The following is a 25,837-nucleotide window of genomic DNA, read 5'->3' as shown; positions in this document are numbered from 1 at the left end:
TTGAAGCATTTCCCATTTTAGTACATGTCTAATGTAGTGCTCGATCACTATGTGAATAGAGACTAATTCTTCTTACTCTTTTAAAGGTATCTCAATGAGTCTTGATATAAAAAAAAAAAAAGGTTTTCTTCTTATGCTTCAATTAACTTACTGCTTTCAAATGTCTCCCATTTGCCCATCATGAGAAGCTTTGAAGCTACTGAGAATGTCTTATTTTTGGGTTATTCTAGGTGAGCATCGGAAGTCCCGAGAAGATGGAGCCCATTACAAAGGTGTCACACATACCCAGCAGTCGCTGGGCTCTCGTCTGCAGCTTATGCAGTGAGAAGGCTGGGGCCTGCATACAGGTATGGTGGCCTACAACTTAACAAGTATGTTGATTTAAAGTGAAAATTCGAATAAAAATTATCTTCTGCAATGTTAGAAGACAAGTCAGGAGCCCAGACACCCATCAATTCCAAAAACTAAAGGGGCTGTGGCGTTCTGTAAGATTGCCTATTCTTTGACTGGAAATCTCTGACCGCTCTTGCACTACTATATGGCTATATAGAGTTATACTTCTTTTAAATCAAACCCTGGACGGAATTCAAAAGTTTATTGAAAGGTCTTCTTCATCGTATTGTGTCGTCTTCAATTTCAGAATTAACGGGGTCCACTGTGATATGTAAAAAGCAAAAACATTCAATGCAGGTTTTTCTTTTATTTTTCCAAACTCTCACAAATCGTTTCTTCCATTGTTTTTACCTATGTCAACATAATTCAGTTGTAGTAAAACACTGCACCTTCTAGTAAAGATGAGCTACATGTTATCAGTGTTGTTAAAAATCACTCTTCCATAGGGATCTTTCACAGAAGGTTTTACCAGAGAAATACTACTAAATATGTATTGTCCAGATTCTGCAGTTTTTAGAAATATCCCACATGTTGCCCTAGTGTGCTCGTGGACTAAAACACAAGCCCTAGAAGCAAAGAAGCACCTAGTGCATTTTGAGGCCTCTTTTTTTTATTAGAATATATTTTAGGCAGCATGCCAGGTTTGAAGAGGTGTTGAGGTGCCAAAACAGTAGGAATCTCCCAATAGTGACCCCATTTTGGAAACTGCACACCTCAAGGAATTCATTTATGGTTGTTGTTACCATTTTGACCACACAGTTTTTTCACAGCACCTATTTGAATTGGGCTGTGCGGCAATACCCCATTTGTGGTGATAAACTGCCGTTTGGGCCCATGGGAGGGCTCAGAAGGAAAGGAGCGCTATGTGTTTGTTGGAGTCCAGATTTTGCTGGATTGGTTTTCGGGTGCCATGTTGCATTTGCAGAGCCCCAGAGGTATCAAAGCAATGGAAACCCACCAGAAGTGACCCCATTTCGGAAACTACACCCCTCAAGGAATTCAAATATGGTTGTTACAATTTTGACCGCACAGTTTTTTCACAGCACCTATTTGAATTGGGCTGTGAAATGAAAAAAATTTAATTTTTTCCAATAAGATGTCATTTTTTATCAAAATTTCTTATTTTCACAGGGAACAAAATACCCCATTTTGTTGCCCAATTTCTCCTGAGTGCAGCAATACCCCATTTGTGGCGATAAACTGCCGTTTGGGCCCATGGGAGGGCTCAGAAGGAAAGGAGCGCTATTTGTTCTTTGGAGTCCAGATTTTGCTTGATTGGTTTTTGGGTGCCATGTCGCATTTGCAGAGCCCCAGAGGTATCAAAGCAATGGAAACCCACCAGAAGTGACCCCATTTTGGAAACTACACCCCTCAAGGAATTCATTTATGGGTGTTGTGACCATTTTGACCCCATAGTTTTTTCACAGAACTTATTTGAATTGGGCTGGGAATTAGAACAAAATTAATTTTTTCCAATAATATGTAGTTTTGGCTGAAAATTTCTTATTCTCACAAGAAATAAAATACCCCATTCTGTTGCGCAATTTGTCCTGAGTTCAGCAATACCCCATTTGTGGTGATAAACTGCCGTTTGGGCCCATGGGAGGGCTCAGAACGAAAGGACCACCATTTGGCCTACTGGGGATTTTCTGGTGCGAAGTCATGTATGCAGAAGCCCCTGAGGTATCAGTACAGTTGAAACTCAAAAGAAGTGACCCCGTTTTAAAAACTACACCCCTTAAGGCATTCATCTAGAGGTGTAGTGAGCATTTTGACCGGAGACATACACCCCATAAACTGTAATGTGGGTTCTCACGGGTATCACAATACCCTACATGTGGCTGTTATCAGCTGCCTGGGCACGCAGCAGGGCTCAGAAGGGAAAGATGAGGGGGATAAGCTGTGTGGAGTACATCAGGGTAAGTAAAATTGGGGTAAATTATAAACCAAGGGATGTATGATAAATTTTAAAACACTTTCATACAGAGCTCTGGTTTTTCGGGACACGTGTCACATTGATATATTGTGTCATCCCCTATCCCCCTCTTATAGCAGACTTTGCACCTCTTTTGACTTTTTCCCTTCTTGCCAGTTTGGGGAACTTCTCCTGGAAAGTGTTGCCCTGGTACGATGCATGTGGCCCCGCTTCCAGAAGTACTGGGTGTCCCCCTTCTTGGTCCCTAAATATTAGGTTCTTGATAATCACCTCTTGAAATTCCAAGAAAGTTCCTGTCTGGCCTGTACATCGATGTAGAACGTACACATTGTACAAAGCCATCAGTATGATGTGCATGGCCGGCTTCTTATACCACACCGCATGGCACTGTAGGGCTTCAGGACTTGATCTGACAAGGCCACCCCTCCCATGTACCTATTGTAGTCCAGGATGCAGTCTGGTGTGGGGGTCTCTGTACTGGTACCTCATACAAGTACATGGGTACTGGTGTGGCATCTCTCTTGTCTTGTACTTGACGCACAATATGTTGCTGCTAGAATGTGCCCTGCTCTCACCCCTTGTTGTTTGCCCAAGCAGAGTCTTAGGGAGGCCTCTCAGATTTCTTCTAGCAGTGCCGCATGCCGCAGGACTTCTGGAAGCGAGGCAGTTGAAGAGTGGGACGCTGGTTTAAAAATTATCCAGGTAGAGGTGGTAACCCTGGTCCAGAAGTGGTTGCACCAAATCGCACACAATTTTTGCATTAACTCCCAGTAAGTGGGGTCATTCTGGGGGCTGAATACTGGTGTCCTTCCCTTCATATATCCTAAATCTGTAGGTATACCCTGATGCACTCTCGCACAGCTTATACATCTTCACGCCATACCTTGCCCTCTTACTGGGCAGGTTCTCCTGGAATTGAACCCTCCCTTTAAAATCTAACAAGGACTCATCAATAGAAATACACTTCTCGGGGGTGAATGCTTGGGAAAACCGGGCACTGAAACGTTCTAATAGGGGTCTCCGTTTATACAAACGGTCAAAACTGGGGTCATCTCGGGGTGGGCATGGCTCATTATCAGCATAATGTAAGAAGCGAAGTATTGCCTAATTAATTTATTTTTTTAGGTTCCAGTTCAGTTCTGAAGTTGCTTTGAGGGGCCTATATATATTAGAAACCCCTATCAAACACCCCATTTTAGAAACTAGACCCCTTAAAGTATTCACAACAGCATATATAAAGTTTATGAACCCTTTAGGTGTTTCACAGGAATTTAGAGCAAAGTAGAGGTGAAATTTACATTTTTTTTTTTGTCAGAAAATCCTCTTTATACCATTTTCTTTATAACACAAAAGGTTTTATCAGAGAAACGCAACTTAATACTTATTGCCCAGATTCTTCTATTTTGAGAAATATCGCACATGTGGCCCTAGTGCGGTAATGGACTGAAGCACCGACCTCAGAAGCAAAGGAGCACCTAGTGGATTATGAGACCTCCTTTTTATTAGGCACCATGTCCGGTTTGAAGAGGTCTTGTGGTGCCAAAACAGTGGAAAACCACCAAAAGTGACCCCATTTTGGAAACTAAACCCCTTGAGGAATTAATTGTAGTTTTCATGGGGTGAATGCGGCTTTTTGATCAGTTTTTATTCTATTTTTAGGTGGCGTGGTGACTAAAAAACAGCAATTCTACTATTGTTTTTTATTCTATTTTTTTTACAGCGTTCACCGTGCGCTATAAATGACATTCACTTTATTCTGCGGGGCGATACGATTACGGCGATACCAGATGTCTATAGTTTTTTTTATGTGTAATGGCGTTTGCACAATAAAATAGTTTAGCCATAACTTTTTTATTTTTCAATCAATAAAGCCGTGCGAGGACTCATTTTTTGCGTAACGAACTGTAGTTTCGATCAGGACCATTTTTCGGTACATGCGACTTTTTGATCTATTTTTATTCCATTTTTTGGGAGGTGAAGTGACCAAACAATTGTGATTGTGGTACGGTTTATTATTATTTTCTTTCACGGCGTTCACCGTACGGGATAAATAATGAAATAATTTTGTAGTTCAGGCCGTTACGGACGTGGCGATACCAATTATTTATAGTTTATTTGTTTGTTTATATATTTTTATTAATAATAAAGGACTGATAAGGGAAAAGGGGGGATTTTTACTTTTATTACTTTTAAAACTTTTATTTTCTTATTTTTACACATCTTTTTTTAACTTTTTTTTTTTACTTTATTACTTTGTCCCATTAGGGGACTTGAGGGCAGGAGGCCCTGATCGCTATTCTAATACACTGCACTACATACGTAGTGCAGTGTATTAGAACTGTCAGCTACTCACTGACAGCAAGCATAGTGGGTCCTGACTTCGTCAGGACCCACTAGGCTTCCGTCGGTGGCATAGCCGGACGCCATTGTTTGGTGTCCGGTTGCCATCGTTACCATCGCCAGCCGCTATCGTGTAGCAGGCTGGCGATTGTAGCTTAACCCCTAAAAAGCCGTGATCACTATTGAACCCGGCTTTTATGGGGTTAATCAGCGGGGACACAGCGATCGGTCCCCGCTGTAGGAGCTGCGGCAGCTGCTGTACGAGACAGCAGCTGTCACAGCTCCTGCATGTGTCGGGAGGACGGCTGAAATGGGCGTTACTCCCGCGACGTAATAGTCCGTCGCTGAGCGCTAACGATACAGTTAGCGCGACGGATTATTACGCCGCTGAGCGCGAAGGGGTTAACTGTGGTCATCATAAAAACCAGGATAAATGTCATTTCTCCGAGATGTAGCATAATCACAAATGTACATATATATTATATATCTAAATTTAGTGGGGGGGTTTCCCCTAGATTCCCTGGAGGTAGCAAATGAGTCTAGATGTGTGATTAAACTGTTGTGCATGTGCTTTAAGTAGACTGAGTGCAGCCGGTCTCTGAATACACCGTTGTAAATGAACAGCTAAAATCCCTGTAATTGCAGCAAGCAGTCATTTAAATGCCATGGGATAATGAATGAGACCTTTCCATGTTCTAATTGTTCGCCATTGCCCAGGTGATTGCAGTAGTCTGTGCTATGTAGTATTGATCACCTCCCTACACCCTGCAGTCTTGTGTTTATTTTCCAATAACATCTTTTGTAGTTTATGGTGTTGTATTTTCTTGTTTCCTTTGCTCCTTTTATGTTTTTTTTTTGGTGTTTTTTTTCACGGTATTGATTTCTGACTTCAGAACTACATAGTCTTGGATGATGTAAAGTCAGTTAATAACCGTCTTGGGTGTTTTCCCTTTCATCTCCGTGCCGAATCAACCTGAGCAGGAAAGCCCAGAGGAGGGCGAACTGGCTTCTTTTCAAGGGAACGTAGAAATGCACTTTACCTTAAAGCGTACCCACACTTTTTCAAGACTATTTCAAATCATACTCTAAACTAAAAAAGAACTAAATCTAACTATTTGCTTTACAACAAGGACTTACTGATGACTTTCAGAGAAGTTAAGTAATCTAAATCTAGCAACTCTCCATACAGAACAAGCAGATTGTATGCCGTTTGATACTCATGTTTTGCTTTTTTTATTTTCTGTGTTTCCCCCATAATACAAGTTAAAAAACAAAAAGACAGGAAAATATATTTGTCGCTTTTACAGAAAGAACACAAGCAAAAAAAATATGGATAAACCCCACATGTTAACATGAAGTCCGTGACACTGGTGGCATTATTGGCGCATAGTTGATGCGGGGCCCACTTTGACCCTATTGCACGAGGGCCCACAAAAAACAGGTTCTGGTTCTATTTCTTGCTGAACTACACGGGGCTCTTGTCCCCACCTATGCCAGGACTCAGTGCTACGCCTGATTTGTGATTTGCTAGAATGTCATGAAGTTGTGTGGTTGCAATTACTGATTTTCTTTCACTGAATATTGCATTTTTATATTACTGTCAAATTTTGCGTTCAATTTCCATTAGGAAACGGTTTACTGAGACTTGCAGCTTCCTTGAAAGTTGATTTTATTTAGGATTATGTCTTCAGTGCAGAGTTTTTATTTTATCATTTTTGGCGCAGATTCACTATAAAGTGAATCTGCCTTTTATCATCATGTTATTTTAGGTCCAAAATTATGTTTAACCATTTAAGGACTAGGCTGTCCACAGCATCGGAGAAAGATGTAAAAATACTGGGTGCAAGCCTCAGAGGGACCCAATCCAAAGTCCCACAGCAGGTATCCGCAGACAAAATAGGGACGAGGCAGCACTTCCAAAATACGTAGGGATTTATTCACCCACCAGTGCTAAATGTGTTGCATCTTTCAGCTGGCCGTGCACAACGGGCCTCTGCCTTGCTACGCCCCCCAGAGTGAAATCCTAGCCAGCTAGGTGCTGGCGTAGATTTCCACTATAATTTATAGTAAGAAAGTACGGCCATGTACTGTTACTGGTTTGTAGATACAACTGGAGATCTGAGTCTGGGTTTACTTCAACAATGTAACTCCAGGTTTGTACGAACACATAAGCGTGCACCATCCTACCTATTGTTGATATTCAATTGTACACTGTTCAGGAAAACGACATTAGATTTGTATGCTTGGTGCAATACTAAGTATTCAGACAAATATAAATTATATTTTTTAAGGATTGTGGCTTATTTATTTTAGTATGTTAGTGGAAGAGACATGTCCATATGTTTGGTTTTTTATGAGACACATAGTCTTGCTTGTCAGGTGTAACCAACACACAACTAGGCGATGGATACCTACAGAAGTAGCTATGGGATTTTTAATAAATTGATGGTACCATTTATAAAAATCCTAATCCAAAAAAGGAAGAAAAAAATATTCTCTAGGCAAAAAAAACACTTTTTTTTTTGATGTTTACATGATTGCTGTGCTATGCGGTCGTCTCTGTTGCTGCAGTGCTTTGCCTGTAGTGCCTCCGTGGATCTACTGGTAGATTTTGACTGGTCCCTGAGTAGGTCACTGGTGCCAGAGTTCAACAATGAGGTCACTTCAGTCCACAAGTTCTGGAAGAAAGTATTAGTAATTGTTATATGCCTCAAGAAATCATTTGTTTGTATAGAAGAGGGAAGAATGTGTCAGTCAGTATGGTAACAAATAAAAACGGAGTTCTTCTGTGAAATATGCGGTTTCTGCTCCATTTTTTGAGAAAACATTTGCAGACTAATTCTAGGTTCACACCTGCGTCAGTGTTTCCATTGTTCTGCTCTGTCAGGGGAGCAGAACTACAGAAAGGGCCAATTCCATTGTGCGGCGGCCGGCGGAACCAATTAAGTGGATCTCCAAAGCAGATGTGAACAAGGCCTTACAATGTGATTGGATCATGTATGTTTGTTAAAAATTCAAAATCAATATGTGAAATTGCTCCTTTTCTGTATGAAATAATACATTTATATCCAAAAAGATTGAGAACCTTCTGCATTATTAGGCTTTGTTCACATGGCGTTCAAAAAAACTGCTGTGTAAATGTGTCAAAAACGCGTTTTAAAATACAGGCGTTTTGTGCGCATTTTTTGGCGCGTTATTATGACTCCCATTGACTGTGGGAATTAGGCACGTTTTCGGCACCAAGAATTGACCTGACGCTTCTTTTTTTTACACGCATGCGCCTGTTTTTAAATGCGTGCGCGTGTGTTTAACCCCTTAATGATGCAGCCTAGTTTTGGCCTTAAAGAGACTCTGTCACCAGATTATAAGTGCCCTATCTCCTACATAATGTGATCGGCGCTGTAATGTAAATAACAGTGTTTTTTATTTTGAAAAACTATCAATTTTGAGCAAGTTATGATCAATTTTAGACTTATGCTAATTAGTTTCTTAATAGACAACTGGACGTGTTTTTACCATTTGACCAACTGGCCGTTGTAAAGAGAAGTGTATGACGCTGACCAAATCAGTGACCAATCAGCGCCATACACTTCTCCATTCATGTCCATTTGTATTCACTGCACAGCATGATCTCGCGAGATCATGCTGTTCTGTCACATACCCACATTAACTTTACTGAAGAGTCTTGAGAGTGAATAGAGATTGCCTCCAGCCAGGACGCGATGTCTATTCACACTCCCGACACGGTAACGTTTCTGTGAATGACAGCACAGCGTGATCTCGCGAGATCACACTGCTGTGTGAGTAAGTCCCACACAAACTTGCTGTGCAGTGAATACAAATGGACATGAATGGAGAGAAGTGTATGACACTCTTTACAACGCCCAGTTGGTCAAAAGGTAAAAACACGCCCGGTTGTCTATTAATTAGCATAAATCTAAAATTGATCACAACGTGCTCAAAATTGTTTTCAAAATAAAAACTACTGTTATCTGCATTACAGTGCCGATCACATTATGTAGAAGATAGGGCACTTATAATCTGGTGACAGAGCCTCTTTAAGCCATGAGACATGTACAGTTAAAATGTTTCTCCTCTTCTAAGCTTCCAACCCTTTAGAGACCAGCCAGTTGTGGGTCTCTGGCAGCTGCATGTGGTCCAGATCCCACCTGCCAATCACATCGCAAGTTTGCCCGATAAACCTCATGTTGCACTGTGATTGGTGGGCGGGGGCTCGACAGCATGCAGCTGCTGAAGCATGTGGTCGCAACCTTATACACTGCACTACTGATATGCAGTATTGAGTGGAATAAGTTAACCAATTGCAGTCATACCTCTGTCACGTGCTGGGGGCACTATACTGTGTGGCAGGCACTTATAATCTGGTGACAGAGCCTCTTTATATAAAAACGCTTTTTTTTCCTTTTTAGTTAAAGTAACTGATTAACGATGAGTATTCACAAGATAATGGGTTACTGTGACTTCGCTGACTAGTAGCTGTTTCAGGTCCATTCTTATTCTTAGATAGGGCACTTATAATCTGGAGACAGAGACTCTCTAAAGAGGCTCTGTCACCAGATTTTTAAACCCCTATCTCCTATTGCAGCAGATCGGCGCTGCAATGTAGATAAGAGTAAAGTTTTTTTTTTTTAAAGAAACGAGCATTTTTGGCCAAGTTATGACCATTTTTATATTTATGCAAATTAGGCTTTCTAAAGTACAACTGGGCGTGTTTAAAGTTATGTACAAGTGGGCGTGTATTATGTGTGTACATCTGGGCGTTTTTACTTCTTTTACTAGCTGGGCGTTGTGAATAGAAGTTTATGATGCTGACGAATCAGCATCATCCACTTCTCTTCGTTACCACCCAGCTTCTGGCAGTGCACAGACACACAGCGTGTTCTCGAGAGATCACGCTGTGACGTCACTTCCTGTGAGTGACGTCACAGCGTGATCTCTCGAGAACACGCTGTGTGTCTGCACTGCCAGAAGCTGGGTGTTGTGAAGAGAAGTGGATGATGCCGATTCGTCAGCATCATACACTTCTATTCACAACGCCCAGCTAGTAAAAGAAGTAAAAACGCCCAGATGTACACACACAATACACGCCCACTTGTACATAACTTTAAACACGCCCAGTTGTACTTTAGAAAGCCTCATTTGCATAAATATAAAAATGGTCATAACTTGGCCAAAAATGCTCGTTTAAAATATATAAAAAAAACGTTCCTGTTATCTACATTGCAGCGCCGATCTGCTGCAATAGGAGATAGGGGTTGCAAAATCTGGTGACAGAGCCTCTTTAAGGCTCCGAGGCCATTTTTCAAATCTGACGTGTCACTTTATGTGCTAATAACTCTGGAATGCTTATACCTATCCAAGTGATTCTGAGATTTTCTCGTGACACATTGGACTTTATGTTAGTGGTAAGATTTGCTCGCTATATTCAGTGTTTATTTGTGAAAAATTTAGAGAAAATTTAGAAAATAAATCATTTTTCTGATTTTCAAATGTATCTGCTTGCAAGACATAGTAATGCCACACAAAATAGTTACTAGTTCACATTTCCCACATGTCTACTTTATGCTGGCATGATTTTTTTGAACATTCTTTTATTGTTCTAGGACGTTACATGGCTTAGAACATAAGCAGCAATTTCTCATATTTTAAAGTAAATTTCCAAAGCCTTTTTTTTTTAGGTACCAATTCAGTACTGAAGTGGCTCTGAGTGGCCTACATATTAGAAAACCCCATAAAACACCCCATTTTAAAAACTAGACCCGTCAAAGTATTAAAACAGCATTTAGAACGTTTCTTAACCCTTTAGGCGTTTCACAGGAATTTAAAGCAACGTATAGGTGAAATTTACACATTTCATTTTTTTATGCAGAAGATCCTTTTTATTCCATTTTTTTTCTGTAAAATAGAAGGTTATACCAAAGAAATGCAACTCCATATTTATTGCCCAGATTCTTCAGTTTTTAAAAATATCCCACACGTTGCCCTAGTGTGCTTTTAAACTGAAACACAGGATACAGAAGCAAAGGAGCACCTAGAGAATTTTGAGGTCTCCCTTTTTATTAGAATATATTTTAGGCACCACGTCAGGTTTTAAGAGGTTTTGTGGCACCAAAACCGTGGAAACACCACAAAATTGACCCATTTAGCAAACTACACCCCTCGAGGAATTTATCGAGTGGTGGTATAGTGAGCATTTAGACCCCACAGGGGTTTTGCTGCATTTTGTGGAAATAGGCTGTGCAATTGAAAATCACATATTTTTCTGATAAAAGGTACAAATGTTACATTTTTACAAGGAAAAAACAAAACACCCCAACATTTGAAAAGTAATTTCGCCAGATTAAGGCAATACCCCACATGTGGTCATAAACGCTGGTTGGACAAACGGCAGGGCTCAGAAAGGTAGCAGCAATATTTGGCATGTAGATTTTGCTGGATTGATTTCTGGGCGCCATGTTGCATTTACAGAGCTTCTGAGGTACCAATACAGGGGAAACCCCTTAAAAGTGACTCCATTTTGGAAACTAGACCACTTGAGGAATTCATTGGCCTTTTCATGGGGTGCATGCAACTTTTTGATCAGTTTTTTATTCTATTTTTTAAGAGGCGTGGTGACTAATTCTACAGGTTTTTTTTTATTCCTTTTTGTTGTTTTTTTTACAGCGTTCACCGTGCCCTATAAATGACATTCACTTTATTCTGCATGGTGATACGATTACGGCAATATAGTTTTTTAATGTTGTTTGCACAATAAAATACTTTTTATAATAAATCATTTACTTTTTGTGTTACCTTATTCTAAGAGCCATAACTTTTTTATTTTTCCATAAAGAAAGCCGTGTGAGGACTTGTTTTTTGCATAACAAACTGTAGTTTCGATCAGTACAATTTTTGATTACATGCGACTTTTTGATCTCTTTTTATTCCATTTTTTGGGAGGTGAAGTGACCAAAAAATTGTGATTCTGGTATGGTTTATTATTATGTTCTTTTACAGCGTTCACCGCGCGGGATGAATAACCAAATACTTTTGTAGTTCAGGCCGTTACGGACGCGGTGATGATACCAACTATGTATAGTTTATTATTTTTGTTTAATAATAAAGACTGATAAGGGAAAAAGGGAGATTTTTACATTTATTGCTTATGAACTTTTTATTTTTTTTATATAACTTTTTTTGTACTTATTGTTTTGTCCCACTAGGGGACCTGAGGGCAGGAGGCCCTGATCGCTATTCTAATACACTGCACTACATGTGTAGTGCATTGTATTAGAGCTGTTAGCTACTCGCTGACAGCAAGCATTGTGGGTCCTGACTTTGTCAGGACTCACTAGGCTTTTGTAGATGGCATAGCCGGAGGCCACTGTTAAGGCCTCCGGTTGCCATAGCAACCATCGGTGCCCGCGATCATGACGCGGGATGTCGATGGTGTATTAACCCCTAAGAAGCTGCGATCGCTATTGATCGCAGCTTCTATGGGGTTATTCAGCGGATACAATCATGATCGGTCAGTGTACGAGACAGCAGTTGTCACAGCTCCTGTATGGCCGTTCCTCCTGTCAAGGTACTATTAAGTCATGAAGCGCAAACTATGTGCTCATCATGGCCTAATAGTACGTCCAGGAGCGACATTGCTCTGATTGGTCCGTGAAAATTCACGGACCAATCAGAGCGATCGACGACCCAGGACTGTTCTCATTCGTCCCGGGCCGGCTAGCCGTGATGGTCAGCTGTCGTCACAGGTCTGTCACCATGCACTAAGACACGGGGACGCTTTGATGGCATGACGAATATATTCGTCATAGAGCATTAAGTAACGCTGCTCGATAACTAATATATTCGTCATGGAGCGTTAATGAGTTAAACGCATCGTATGCACTACTAGGCGTTTGCCCATTGATGTCAATGGGAAGCCTAATGCATGCGGTTTTTGGCGCGTTAAATACGTCAAATACACGCCGTGTGAACAAGGCCTTACAGTAGATCTCTGCTTCACCAAGGTTACCTACACCTGCTGTAGAGGGATGTAACCCAGAGCCAAGGAGACTTAGCCTGGCAGCAAATACTGTTGTATTGCTGGGCTGTTCCCCCTGCAGGCATGGTGTTGCTGCAGTGTTGATAGTCCTGTGGTCCTGCACCTAATATTAGAGTAGATCACTGTAAAAATTGGATATGCAGACTTTTTTTTTGGAATGTTTTCGGAAAATTTAGCTATAACTTTCGCTATAATAACTTTATCATTCAGCAATCGGTATGTAGAATTCTCTGACATGTTCTTTTTGCTTTCAGTGCTCTGTTAAAAATTGCAGAATTGCTTTCCACGTCACATGCGCCTTTGATCGTGGCCTAGAGATGAAGACCATCCTGACAGAAGAAGATGAAGTAAAATTTAAATCTTACTGCCCAAAGCATAGTGGAAGCAAAAACACAGAGGACAATCAGTTCATTGAGAGCACTAGTGATTTAAATAGCACAGCTGAGGCTTCGCCAGCTTGTTTGGATGATATACAAGGTTTTGGTGCCTGCCAACAGGAGACCAAACATGGGAGCCAGCGTAAACTGAAACTGCAGCAGCTTGAAGATGACTTCTATACATTTGTCGATGTACAGGATGTGAGTCAGACAATGCAAATCCCATATGAAGTCACAGACTTTATATACCAGTACTGGAAACTGAAGCGGAAAACCAACTTTAACAAACCACTTATAACTCCAAAGAAGGATGAGGAAGACAACTTGGCCAAGCGTGAACAAGACTTTTTGATTCGTCGGTTGCAACTATTTACTCACCTAAGGCAGGATCTAGAAAGGGTAAGACTATTTTCTTCTGCTAGTATGATGAAGAGGGCAAGTTAAAGCAGGGGATTGCAGCTCATTTGGTTATCTTAATTTACTGAGTTGTCTACAGCTCCTATGCAGACCTATGTGTCTCCATTGTAACAGACCACTAACAAACCCTATATGGTCTGATCCTTCAGTAATACTACTTTTGATCTGCCTAGACTTGATGCCAACATACATTCGGTAGGATAAGTTTGCTACAGATGGAATAGAGTATAACTGAAGGATCTGACCACACAGGATTGTTTTGTCTGTTTCCATGACGCATAGAAGCTTTAGAAAAAAAATAGTACATTTCTAATTAAGTCTATTTGTTAATAATTTTAGTTGCATTAAGCAATAAAAAGATGGTTGCAAAGGTATATATAAACTTTAACAACAGCAATGGCCTGCTGCGTGAAAGTATATTAAAGGGGCTCTGTCACCGCATTATAAGTGCCCTATCACCTACATAATATGATCGGCGCTGTAATGTAGATAACAGTGTGTTTTATTTTGAAAAACGATCATTTTTGCGCAAGTTATGAGCAATTTTAGATTTATGCTAATTGGTTTCTTAATAGACAACTGGGCGTGTTTTTACCTTTTGACCAAGTGGGCGTTGTGAAGAGAAGTGTATGACGCTGACCAATCAGTGTCATAGACTTCCCTCCATTCATGTCCATTTGTACTCCGCACAGCGTGATCTCGCGAGATCACGCTGTACTTTCACATACATCCACATTAACTTTACTGAAGTGTCGTGAGAATGAATAGACATCACCTCTAGCCCGGACGCGATGTCTATTCACACTCCCGACACTTCGGTAACGTGTGTGTGGGACTTACTCACACAGCACAGCGTGCTGTCATTCACAACGTGATCTCGCCAGATCACGCTGTGCAGTGATTAAGTCCCACACAAACTTTACCGAAGTGTCGGCAGTGTGAATAGACATCGCGTCCTGGCTGGAAGGAAAGTCTATTCACTGTCAAGACACTTCAGTAAAGTTAATGTGGATGTATGTGACCGCACAGCATGATCTCGCGAGATCACACTGTGCGGAGTACAAATGGACATGATTGGTCAGCGTCATACACTTCTCTTCACAACGCCCACTTGGTCAAAAGGTAAAAACACGCCCAGTTGTCTATTCAGAAACTAATTAGCATAAATCTAAAATTGCTCATAATTTGCTAGAAAATTACAGTTTTTCAAAATAAAACACTTATCTACATTACAGCGCCGATCAGATTATGTAGGAGATGGGGCACTTATGAAATGGTGACAGAGACTCTTTATATAAAAACGCTTTTTTTTTCCTTTTTAGTTAAAGAGGCTCTGTCACCAGATTTTGCAACCCCTATCTGCTATTGCAGCAGATAGGCGCTGCAATGTAGATTACAGTAACGTTTTTATTTTTAAAAAACAAGCATTTTTGGCCAAGTTATGACCATTTTTGTATTTATGCAAATGAGGCTTGCAAAAGTCCAAGTGGGCGTGTTTAAAGTGAAAGTCCAAGTGGGCGTGTATTATGTGCGTACATCGGGGCGTTTTTACTACTTTTACTAGCTGGGCGTTGTGTATAGAAGTATCATCCACTTCTCTTCAGAACGCCCAGCTTCTGGCAGTGCAGACACAGCCGTGTTCTCGAGAGATCACGCTGTGACGTCACTCACTTCCTGCCCCAGGTCCTGCATCGTGTCGGACGAGCGAGGACACATCGGCACCAAAGGCTACAGTTGATTCTACAGCAGCATCAGCGTTTGCAGGTAAGTCGATGTAGCTACTTACCTGCAAACGCTGATGCTGCTGCAGAATCAACTGTAGCCTATGGTGCCGATGTGTCCTCGCTCGTCCGACACGATGCAGGACCTGTGAGTGACGTCACAGTGTGATCTCTCGAGAACACGGCTGTGTCTGCACTGCCAGAAGCTGGGCGTTCTGAAGAGAAGTGGATGATACTTCTCGTCAGAACGCCCAGCTAGTAAAAGTAGTAAAAACGCCCCGATGTACGCACATAATACACGCCCACTTGGACTTTCACTTTAAACACGCCCACTTGGACTTTTGCAAGCCTCATTTGCATAAATACAAAAATGGTCATAACTTGGCCAAAAATGCTAGTTTTTTAAAAATAAAAACGTTACTGTAATCTACATTGCAGCGCCGATCTGCTGCAATAGCAGATAGGGGTTGCAAAATCTGGTGACAGAGCCTCTTTAAAGTAACTGATTAACGATGAGTATTCACAAGATATTGGGTTATTGGGAGTTCGCTGACTAGTAGCTGTTTCAGGTCCATTCTTATTTTCTGAAGTTTCTAGAAAACATAGAGAATTACATTAGTGCTTGAAAACTGGCTGGATTGTCTCCCCATAGTTCTTATCCCTTGGATCCTGTTACATGAATCCTGTGGCTTTACAGTGTCGTCTGTACATCTGCTGTGGTGTTGTAATCCTGATCGAGCCAATGGAGGATTCTGTCATCAAGTCAAGATCCATCCTGTGTGCTAAACAAATGCTTTATCCACAAGTTTCTTTTCTCTATTTTAGGTACGCAACCTCACATACATGGTGACCAGAAGGGAGAAGATGAAGCGCTCTGTCTGTAAAGTTCAGGAACAAATCTTTAATCTTTACACAAAGCTCATGGATCAGGAAAGAAGCAGTTCTGGTAGGATACGTGGTGTAACTAAAACATGTGTGTTCTGCTTTGTCACACTGAATTCATAACTCAGTTTGCCTTAGGAGCGAGTGTCAATTCAGGAAACTGGCAAATATTCTCTGCCAATGCATTCGATTTTAATGTTTGCTTTAACCCCTTATGTTTTTTTTGCTTTTTCATTGTCTTGTTCCACAAGCCATGCTTTCCATCCACGTAGCCGTATGATGGCTTGTTTTTTGTGGGACGAGATGTTGTTTTTACTTGAGCTTATTGGGGTACATCTACATTTTTAATGACATCATATAATAACAGCAATTCCACTATTGCCTTTTGTGATTTTTTATTTTTTTTCTTATGAACGGCCCAAAACAGGGCATGTTCTATCTTTTGACAGCCCGGTTTACCTGGCTATCCAAAAAATCGTCCTTGTGGATAGCTTTATCTGGGGTCTATTGTTCCTACTGCGGCCGTGTGAAGACCGTTAAAAAAAACAGCCATCACACGGCTGAGAACCGTGTGAATAGGGCTTAAAGAGGCTCTGTCACTACATTATAAGTGGCCTATCTTCTACATAATGTGATCGGCGCTGTAATGTAGATAACAACAGTGGTTTTTATTTAGAAAAACAATCATTTTTTACGGGAGTTATTAGCGATTTTAGCTTTATGCTAATGACTTTCTTAATAGACAACTGAGCGTTTTTTACTTTTTGACCAAGTGGGCATTGTGGAGAGAAGTGTATGACGCTGACCAATCAGCGTCCTACACTTCTCTCCATTCATTTAGTCAGCACATACACACACACTAACGTTACTGAAGTGTCCTGAGAGTTAATAGACATCGCTTCCAGCCGGGACGTGATGTCTATTCACAATCCTGACACTTTGGTAACGTTTGTGTTGGATTTACAGCACAGCAAGCGTAATCTCAAAAGGTTACGCTGTAAATGACAGCCCACCGTGATCTCGATGTGCTGTGTGAGTAAGTCACACACAAACGTTACTGAAGTGTCGGGATTGTGAATAGACATCCCGTCCGATGTCCATTAACTCTCAGGCCCAGGGCCGCCATCAGGAATTTCAGGGCCCCCTACAGCTACATTTTCTGGGCCCCCCTACCGTGGCACCGCCTGTTAACGGTACTCCGTCCAGTACTATATCATGGTACCCAGGGCCGCCATCAGGGGGGGTATTAGGGGTACTGATGTGAGAGGCCCGGCCAAACCTAATTGAAAGGGGGGCCCGGCAAACTGCCGCGACTTGCCTTTGGTAGAAAAAAAAACAGGCCCCTGCAATGGGGCCCGTTTTTTTCACCAAAAGAATGTCATGAGCTGCGGGCCCCCCTTTCAATTAGGTTTGGCCGGGCCTCTCACATCAGTAACCCTAATACCCCCCCTGATGGCGGCCCTGGGTAGCATGGGGGCCGTCAAACACCGCCGCCCGTGCGACCGATCACGCGCACCCGCAAACTCCCGCGCATGCGCACCGGCGACCGCCTGGAACCGCGCACCGAATTTTGTGGCAGATTTTGACCTGCCCACACTATCTTGCCACGTTTTTTGCCTGCGGCGATTGAGGACAGCAGACAAAAAACGCAGGGAAAAATGCATTTTCTGCCTCCCATTGATTTCGATGGGAGGTCAGAGGCGGAACCGCGGCAAGAAAGGACGTGCTGCTTTTTCTTTTTTCCGCGACTGGCTCCCATTGATTTCAGATTAAATCAATGAGAGCCGGTTTTGGAAGTTGTTTGGTGCTGATTCTGACGCAGTGTCCGAGTCAATATCAAGGCCCAAAAACTCTGTGAACTGGGCCTTATTGTTAGGGCTTATTCAGACGAACGTGTAATACATCCGTGCAACGCCCGTGATTTTCACACGCCTCGCACGGACCTATGTTAGTCTATGGGGCCGTGCAGACTGTCAGTGATTTTCACGCAGCGCGAGTCCGCTGCGTAAAACTCACGACATGTCCGATATTTGTGCATTGTTCGCGCATCACGCACCCATTGAAGTCAATGGGTGCGTGAAAATCACGCCCAGCACGTCCCAGCCGTATAAACTATGAATGAAACCAGAAAAGCACCACGTGCTACAAACATACAGAGTGTCATAATGATGGCGGCTGCGCGAAAATCACACAGCCGCGCATCATACGCTGCTGACACACGGAGCTGTTATGGACCTTTTGCAAGCGCAAAACGCCACGTTTTTGCGCGCGCAAAAAGCACACGCTTGTGTAAATCCGGCCTTGGGGTAGGAACACACTAGGCATGAACGCTGCGGATTTTATGCAACACATTTTATTGTGGATAATCCGCAGCGTATTACAGTCGCAGCAGAGGGGATGAGATATGAACAAATCTCATCCACACGCTGCAAAAAAAATGGACCTGCCGTGTGGCTTTTTGGCTTTTTAAGCCGCAGCATGTCAATGTATTCTGTGGAATCGCCGCTCCTCTGTTGCGGAAATGCTGCGGTTCTGCCGCAAAAATCACAAATGAGAAAAAAAAAAAAGGCACTTTTTTAAATTTATAAAAAAGTTTAGACTTACCCCGGCCGTAGTCCTGGTGACGCGATCCTCTAATCTTAGCGCAGCCCGGCCTCCTGTCATGACGTTTCATCCCATGTGACTGCTGCAGCGGTCACATGGTCTACAGGGTCATCCCAGGAGGCGGGGCTACGTTCAGAAGAGAGAGATGCGTCACTTAAACTACGGCCGGGGTAAGTCTAAACTTTTTTTTCCCTGCAGGATTCCCGCAGCGGACACGCCTCACGAAACCTGCGCCACTATTTGGTGCGGTTTTGCTGGCGGAATTCACTGCGGCTACCGGGGCGGATAAGCAGTGTAGTTTTACTCAGCATATCCGCCTAGTGTGTCCCTTATGATGTCGCTCCTGGAGCTGCTGCCGCTCTCTAAATAGGCAGTTGGTGCAGTAGAATTTGGAATTATTTTTTTGTGTGAACCAGCTTAAAAAAATACAAAACTTTTGTGTTAGGGCCTGTTCACATCACCGTTCGCTTCCGCTCCGGGGTTCCTTCTGAGGTTTCTGTCGGGTGAACCCCGCAACGGAAAGTGAAAGCACAGCTTCCGTTTCCATCACCATTAGTGCAGTCGACTACGCTATTGATTCCGTCCGAAAACCAGCCGGAATGGTGACGAACGGAAACCATTAGCGATGTTTCCATCACCATTGAGATCAATGGTGACTGAAACGGAAGCTGTGCTGTCACTTTCACTTTCCGTTGCGGGGTTCACCCGACAGAAACCTCAGACGGAACCCCGGAGCGGAAGCGAACGGTGATGTGAACAGGCCCTAACACAAAAGTTTTGTATTTTTTTAAGCTGGTTCACAAAAAAAAATAATTCCAAATTCTACTGAACCAACTGCCTATTTAGAGACCGGCAGCAGCTCCAGGAGCGACATCATAAGGGACACACTAGGCGGATATGCTGAGTAAAACTACACAGCTTATCCGCCCCGGTAGCCGCAGGGAATTCTGCCAGCAAAACCGCACCAAATAGTGGCGCAGGTTTCGTGAGGCGTGTCCGCTGCGGGAATCCTGCAGGGAAAAAAAAGTTTAGACTTGCCAGGGCCGTAGTCCTGGTGACGCATCTCTCTCTTCTGAACGTAGCCCCGCCTCCTGGGATGATGCTGTAGACCATGTGACCGCTGCAGCAGTCACATGGGATGAAACGTCATGACAGGAGGCCGAGCTGCGCTAAGAATAGAGGATCGCGTCACCAGGACTACGGCCGGGGGAAGTCTAAACTTTATCAATTTAAAAAAAGTACCTTTTTTTTCTTCTCTTGTGTGATTTTTGCGGCAGAACCGCAGCATTTCCGCATCAGAGGAGCAGCGATTCCACAGAATACATTGACATGCTGCGGCTTAAAAAGCCAAAAGCCACACGGCAGGTCCATTATTTTTGCAGCGTGTGGATGAGATTTGTTCATATCTCATCCACTCGGCTGCGACTGTAATACGCTGCGGACTTTCCACAATAAAATGTGTTGCATAAAATCCGCAGTGTTCATGCCTAGTGTGTTCCTACCCTAAGGCCGGATTTACACAAGCGTGTGCTTTTTGCACGCGCAAAAAACGTGGCGTTTTGCGCATGCAAAAGGTCCATAACAGCTCCGTGTGGCAGCAGCGTATGATGCATGATTTTCGCGCAGCCGCCATCATTATGACACTCTGTTTGTATGTTTGTAGCACGTGGTGCTTTTCTGTTTTCATTCATAGTTTATACGGCTGCGGAAGTGCTGGGCGTGATTTTCACGCACCCATTGACTTCAATGGGTGCGTGATGCGCGAACAATGCACAAATATAGGACATGTCGTGAGTTTTACGCAACGGACACACGCTGCGTGAAAATCACTGACAGTCTGCACGACCCCATAGAGTAACATAGGTCCGTGCGAGGCGCGTGAAAATCACTGACAGTCCGCACGGCCCCATAGAGTAACATAGGTCCGTGCGAGGCGCGTGAAAATCACACACGTTTCACGGACGTATTACACGTTCGTCTGAATAAGCCCTAACAATAAGGCTCAGTTCACAGAGTTTTTGGGCCTTGATATTGACTCGGACACTGCGTCAGAATCAGCACCAAACAACTTCCAAAACCGCCTCCCATTGATTTAATCTGAAATCAATGGGAGCCAGACGCGGAAAAAAGAAAAAGCAGCACGTCCTTTCTTGCCGCGGTTCCGCCTCTGACCTCCCATCTAAATCAATGGGAGGCAGAAAATGCATTTTTCGCTGCGTTTTTTTGTCTGCTGTCCTCAATCGCCGCGAGCAAAAAACGCAGCAAAAAAACGCGGCAAGATAGTGTGGGTAGGTCAAAATCTGCCTCAAAATTCTTTAAGGAATTTTGAGGGAGATTTTTTTTTGCCTGCAAAATACTGTGTGAACAGGGCCATACATAAACAACACTTTGAGATAATTTACTCACTGTGTCAGAAGAGCTGCTCCCACTCCAGTCCTCTTCCGGCGATGTCTTCCAGGGGAGGTCTTTGGTCCAGACGTCCAGTCCTTCACCTCCAGCCAGGCTCCAGGTAAGTTTTGTCCATGTGTGTCCGCGGCTGCGCGCTTCGTTGGCGGGTGCGCGCTTCGTTGGCGGGTGCGCGCGCGGTCGATCGCGGGTGCGCGCGCGGTCGATCGCGGGTGCGCGGGCGGTCTCTAGTGCGGGCGTTCGTGGATGCGCGCTCGCGAGTGCGCACGCGCGGGAGTTTCCTTGTGCGCGCGATCGGGTGCGCGCGCGCGCGCGCGGACGGACGGTTTGACGGCCCCCCATGACGAGGGGAGGGGGCCCGCAGCAGCAGCAGCAGCTCACGACATTCTTTTGGTGAAAAAAACGGGCCCCATTGCAGGGGCCCGTTTTTTCCTACCAAAAGAATGTCGAGGCAGTTGCCGGGCCCCCCTTTCAATTAGGTTTGGCCGGGCCCCTCACACCACTACCCCTAATACCCCCCTGATGGCGGCCCTGCTCAGGCCACTTCAGTAACGTTACTGTGTGTGCATGTGGCTGCACGTAGTGATCTAGTAAGATCACTATGTGCTGACTAAATGAATGGAGAGAAGTGTATGACGCTGACTGGTCAGCGTCATGTACTTCTCTCCACAACGCCCACTTGATCTAAAGTAAAAACACGCCCGGTTGTCTATTAAGAAAGTCATTCGCATGAAGCTAAAATCGCTCATAACTTGCTCAAAAATGATCGTTTTTCTAAATAGAAAACACTGTTGTCACCTACATTACAGCGCCGATCAGATTATGTAGGAGTTAGGCCACTTATAATCTGGTGACAGAGCCTCTTTAATTAGAGAAATGTCCTGATAACTAACTACTTTCATCTCTTTTACCTCCAGTGTTTTTGATCTTACGGTTTTAGATCTAGATATAAGTTATTTGTGTTATTTGTATATAACGTTACATAAATAACTATGGTATTAGCTGCTTTTTTTACCTGCTTTTCCATTTTAAAAGATTTGTTTATAAATTTTGGTGCTTTATTCATGTTGGGAAACATAAGTAGATGATGCGAAAAGAATATGTGCACATGGTTTTAGACTATATAACTATGCTGTAGCTCTGTACACAAATATCACTGATGAACCACATTGTACACTTACTGTCCTAGTCTCATGATTTTTAATGTATAATCCATTGAGAAAGCAATAGAGAAAACAATGCATGTTGGACACCAAACTTCACGAAGATCCACGTTACCTATACCCTTAGTTTAGTTTAGAGATGCATTAAAGCGTACCTCCAGTAATCCACGTCATACCACTTCGGATATGCAATTCAGTGTATACATTCAAGATCCTGATCGAGAATTTAAAAAAAAAAAAAAAGAGCTCTAAGCTGTTCATTCGCTTCATTCACTTGCAGGTTGCGCAATGTTCATTTCAATATGGGTTAGAGAAGTAGACATGAATTATTGCAGCCTTTCGCTTCCCATCTGCTGGGAGCAATATAGCTAATAGATTGTGAGATATGGCTAAAATTACATGAGCATCCTACCAAACAGGAAATTACAAGCGGTTTGTGTGTCTGTAGACTTTCTAGTTCGTAAAGTCATGATTACAGCAGCCTCTACACTATTTCAAGCACAAACTTTCTACCATGTGAGGGGCAGAGTGAGAACTGTACTGTGAGCTAGGAGGCTTGTAGACATAGTGACCAGTGACCGGGCTGCAGCTCCACTGTATCTGAAATCATGAATCCACCGTTTTCACTGTTAAGATGTGATAGTATTGACCTGATCTGTGTTTACTTCTCATTTTAACTTTTTTTTTTTATTAGGTGACTTTTCAGAAAGCGACCTTCTCTTTAACACACAGCCATCTGGGCCAGATGCTCCAAAAATTGAGGATTTGAAGTGGCATTCTGCTTTCTTCAGGAAACAACTTGGTTCTTCTTTGGGGCGCTCCATGAAAGTCTCCCACAAAAAGAGCAGAGGCAGAGAAAGATCATTGAGCAGCATGAAATCACAGTACTCTCGATCTACTTACAGTGATAAGAAGAGGGATCGAATACCTGCAGAGTCTACAATATCTATGGAGAAGGCCATTGCAAAGGTTTCACCAATCCAGCAGAAAAATGGGGCCAATATGCCAGAACACAGGAAAAGACGAGACAGTCGCACTCCGTGTGATATTATAAAAGCAGAGCTAAAGGAGAAGCCTCATAAGCAGCACCATAAGACTCTGAGGACAGCAGAGCCAATGGATAAGCAGGTTGAATACAAAAGAACCCTAAGCCAGTGTAGTAGTAAGACAAGTGCTATAGCCACAAAAAAGCTCTCCGCGGGAAACAGCTTCCCTAGGTACAGTGGCTCCATAATCAAAATACATTGTAACCAGACTTCAGTAAAAGTGCCTACAAGCCCTGTGAAAAACTGGGGGGGATTCCGAATTCCAAAGAAAGGAGAGAGACCGATACAAAAAACGGAAACTTGTCAACCAAACACAAACTGCCAATACACAGGACGTGTCTCGCCAAATGATAGGACAAAAACGAAACTCAAGGTAGTCAGTGACAATGATGGATACAGTCCAGATGCAGAGCTGAGCGACTCTGAAACAGAATCAACAGAGAAGTGTCCGCTACAAAGGCTGTCATCCAGCAGCAACATGAGCAGAGGGTATGAGACCGACATTATTAGGAGAAGCATCCTAGCCTCTTAACTGGACGCCATTGTTGTGTACTCCAAACTGGAACCACAGGACAGACTGGTTCCAAACAAGCATTTGTTCTATACAAGGGACTAGAAAGACTTCTAATGTCTGTGGCTGGAATGGTCAATGGTCCGCTCTTCCTACACTTGCTCCAGTGTGTTTACTTGCACTTGAAAATCCAGGACTCTCTTCCTACCCACGACACTGTTGTTCCTATTTTTCTGAAAAACGAAAGTATCGTGCATCTGCTTATGTTGGACATGGAATATGTCTAATGGGCAGGTTTACAAGCTAAAGGGTAGGTTGCACTGGAAATGCTTTCAGCTGTCCATTTGAAAGCACAATGAAGACATTTTGGAGTAATACACATTTTGGTTTGTGGGTACACCAACTTGCACTTCTGGCCCGTTACATTTCCTTGCACTTATTTTGATATCCAGGCATGGTCTTAAGTATCGTTTAATTTGCCTATTAAGCTGTTATGTTAGCACAATGGCCAATTGTGTTGGGTACTTGGTGGAGTGGAATCAATAATAGAATTACATGTATAGGAGCTCTGGTTCACCACCTTGTGGGTGTGTGATGCAATATGCACTTGAAATTATAAGTTTGGGGAACTGGAATAAAAGGGAGCACCTCCTTCCTCAAAATAAAACTGCACTGTACACATATTTTGATGAGCTGTCCATGCTTCTTTGGCCTAATGCATGTCTGGGTGTCATACACTTCATGCAGAAGAAGACTTGCCAGGCTATTGGGGCACATGTATACCAACTTTTTTTTTTTTTACAAGCTAATCTCATGGTTTGATATATCTAGCATCTGAAATGCAACCAAAACATACAGATGTGTGCACCATTATCCAGCTGCTCTGGACTGGCATGGTGAGCAGAATATTCTGAAAACCATGTATGATAAACTATTTCAGTCCAACCCAGTTATTATGCGTCTCTGGTTCCTACAATGTCCGCTCTGAAGATGGTTGCACATGCTAAACTAATGCTGACTTGTACAAAATACTGACCGTGATGCTCCTGTATATTACTATATACATGGATCATTACAGCTGGGGACTTCTGAATATGCATTCCGCTCCCCTTTTTTAGGTATACACTACTACATAACTTGTTCTGTTGGGGGCATTGAATGCAGACAATAATAATAGAGCTCCTTCCATTCCCAGAGGATGAAAGATTTGATACACAACGTGGATGCTGGTTTCCATAACCGTGCATATGAATTAGTCGTTGTTGTGCTTGCTTCCAGTGTACTCACGGAAGCATCATATATGGAATGAAAATGAAATGCCCAAATGAGCTGCTTAATCTGATCAGATTATGTCAAATTAAGAACACTGCCGCATACTTTCCTGCACTATTTAGCTCCGATAAGTAATGCGTGCAGTATCTTTTCGCTGGGAATTTTCTGTTTTTATGAAGGAGTCCTTACATAAGCAAAGGGAAAACACAACTGTCCTTTCCTAATCCCTCCCTTTGGTACTCTATAAACAGTCCTTTTAAAGTGTTTAGCCATTTTACCATGTAAACAGACTTTACCTGTACACGTCTGACCATTTCAGGTTATGCTGACCACTTTTTACGGCCTCATGGTCTTCCAATATGATTTCCAGATAATAAAATAGTTTCCCAGAATTTTACCATGACAAGGAATCATATCTAAGTTCATGTTTGTACTACCTTTAAGCCATCTCGGTGTGTGGTTTCCCTGATTTCCTTTACAGAATGGAACACCTAAAAGAAAAGTCGTCGTCGTCCCCCCCTCCAGAAACCGTGCTACTCTTGTCCATGGACTTTGTCTGGTACTACAGCCTAGTACCATTCACTTCACTAATCCTGGACAACCCCTTTAAATATGATGAACTTTATTAGGTTTATTGGCAAGGACCCATTTGTGGACAACACATTGGTATTGAGTCATGAAAAACATAAAACGAAGAGAAGCCTTTGTAACAA

General features: G+C 42.8%; 1 protein-coding gene across 2 annotated transcripts in view; it reads left to right on the top strand.

The window, feature by feature from the left end:
- JADE1 (jade family PHD finger 1) overlaps positions 1–25,516 on the top strand; it is a 151,075-nt gene extending 125,559 nt beyond the window's left edge. For both annotated transcript variants that reach the window (XM_075860454.1, XM_075860455.1), the window contains exons 8-11: positions 231–347; positions 12,980–13,501; positions 16,066–16,186; positions 22,990–25,516. In XM_075860454.1, the coding sequence (XP_075716569.1) occupies positions 231–347; positions 12,980–13,501; positions 16,066–16,186; positions 22,990–23,873 (1,644 nt within the window). In that variant the 3' untranslated portion in view covers positions 23,874–25,516. The remainder of the gene's footprint in view (positions 1–230; positions 348–12,979; positions 13,502–16,065; positions 16,187–22,989) is intronic.
- Positions 25,517–25,837: the final 321 nt, after the last annotated feature.

This window comes from Rhinoderma darwinii, chromosome 1 (genome assembly GCF_050947455.1).
Source record: "Rhinoderma darwinii isolate aRhiDar2 chromosome 1, aRhiDar2.hap1, whole genome shotgun sequence".
NCBI lineage: Eukaryota > Metazoa > Chordata > Amphibia > Anura > Rhinodermatidae > Rhinoderma > Rhinoderma darwinii.
This window is presented reverse-complemented; position numbering and strand designations above follow the sequence as displayed.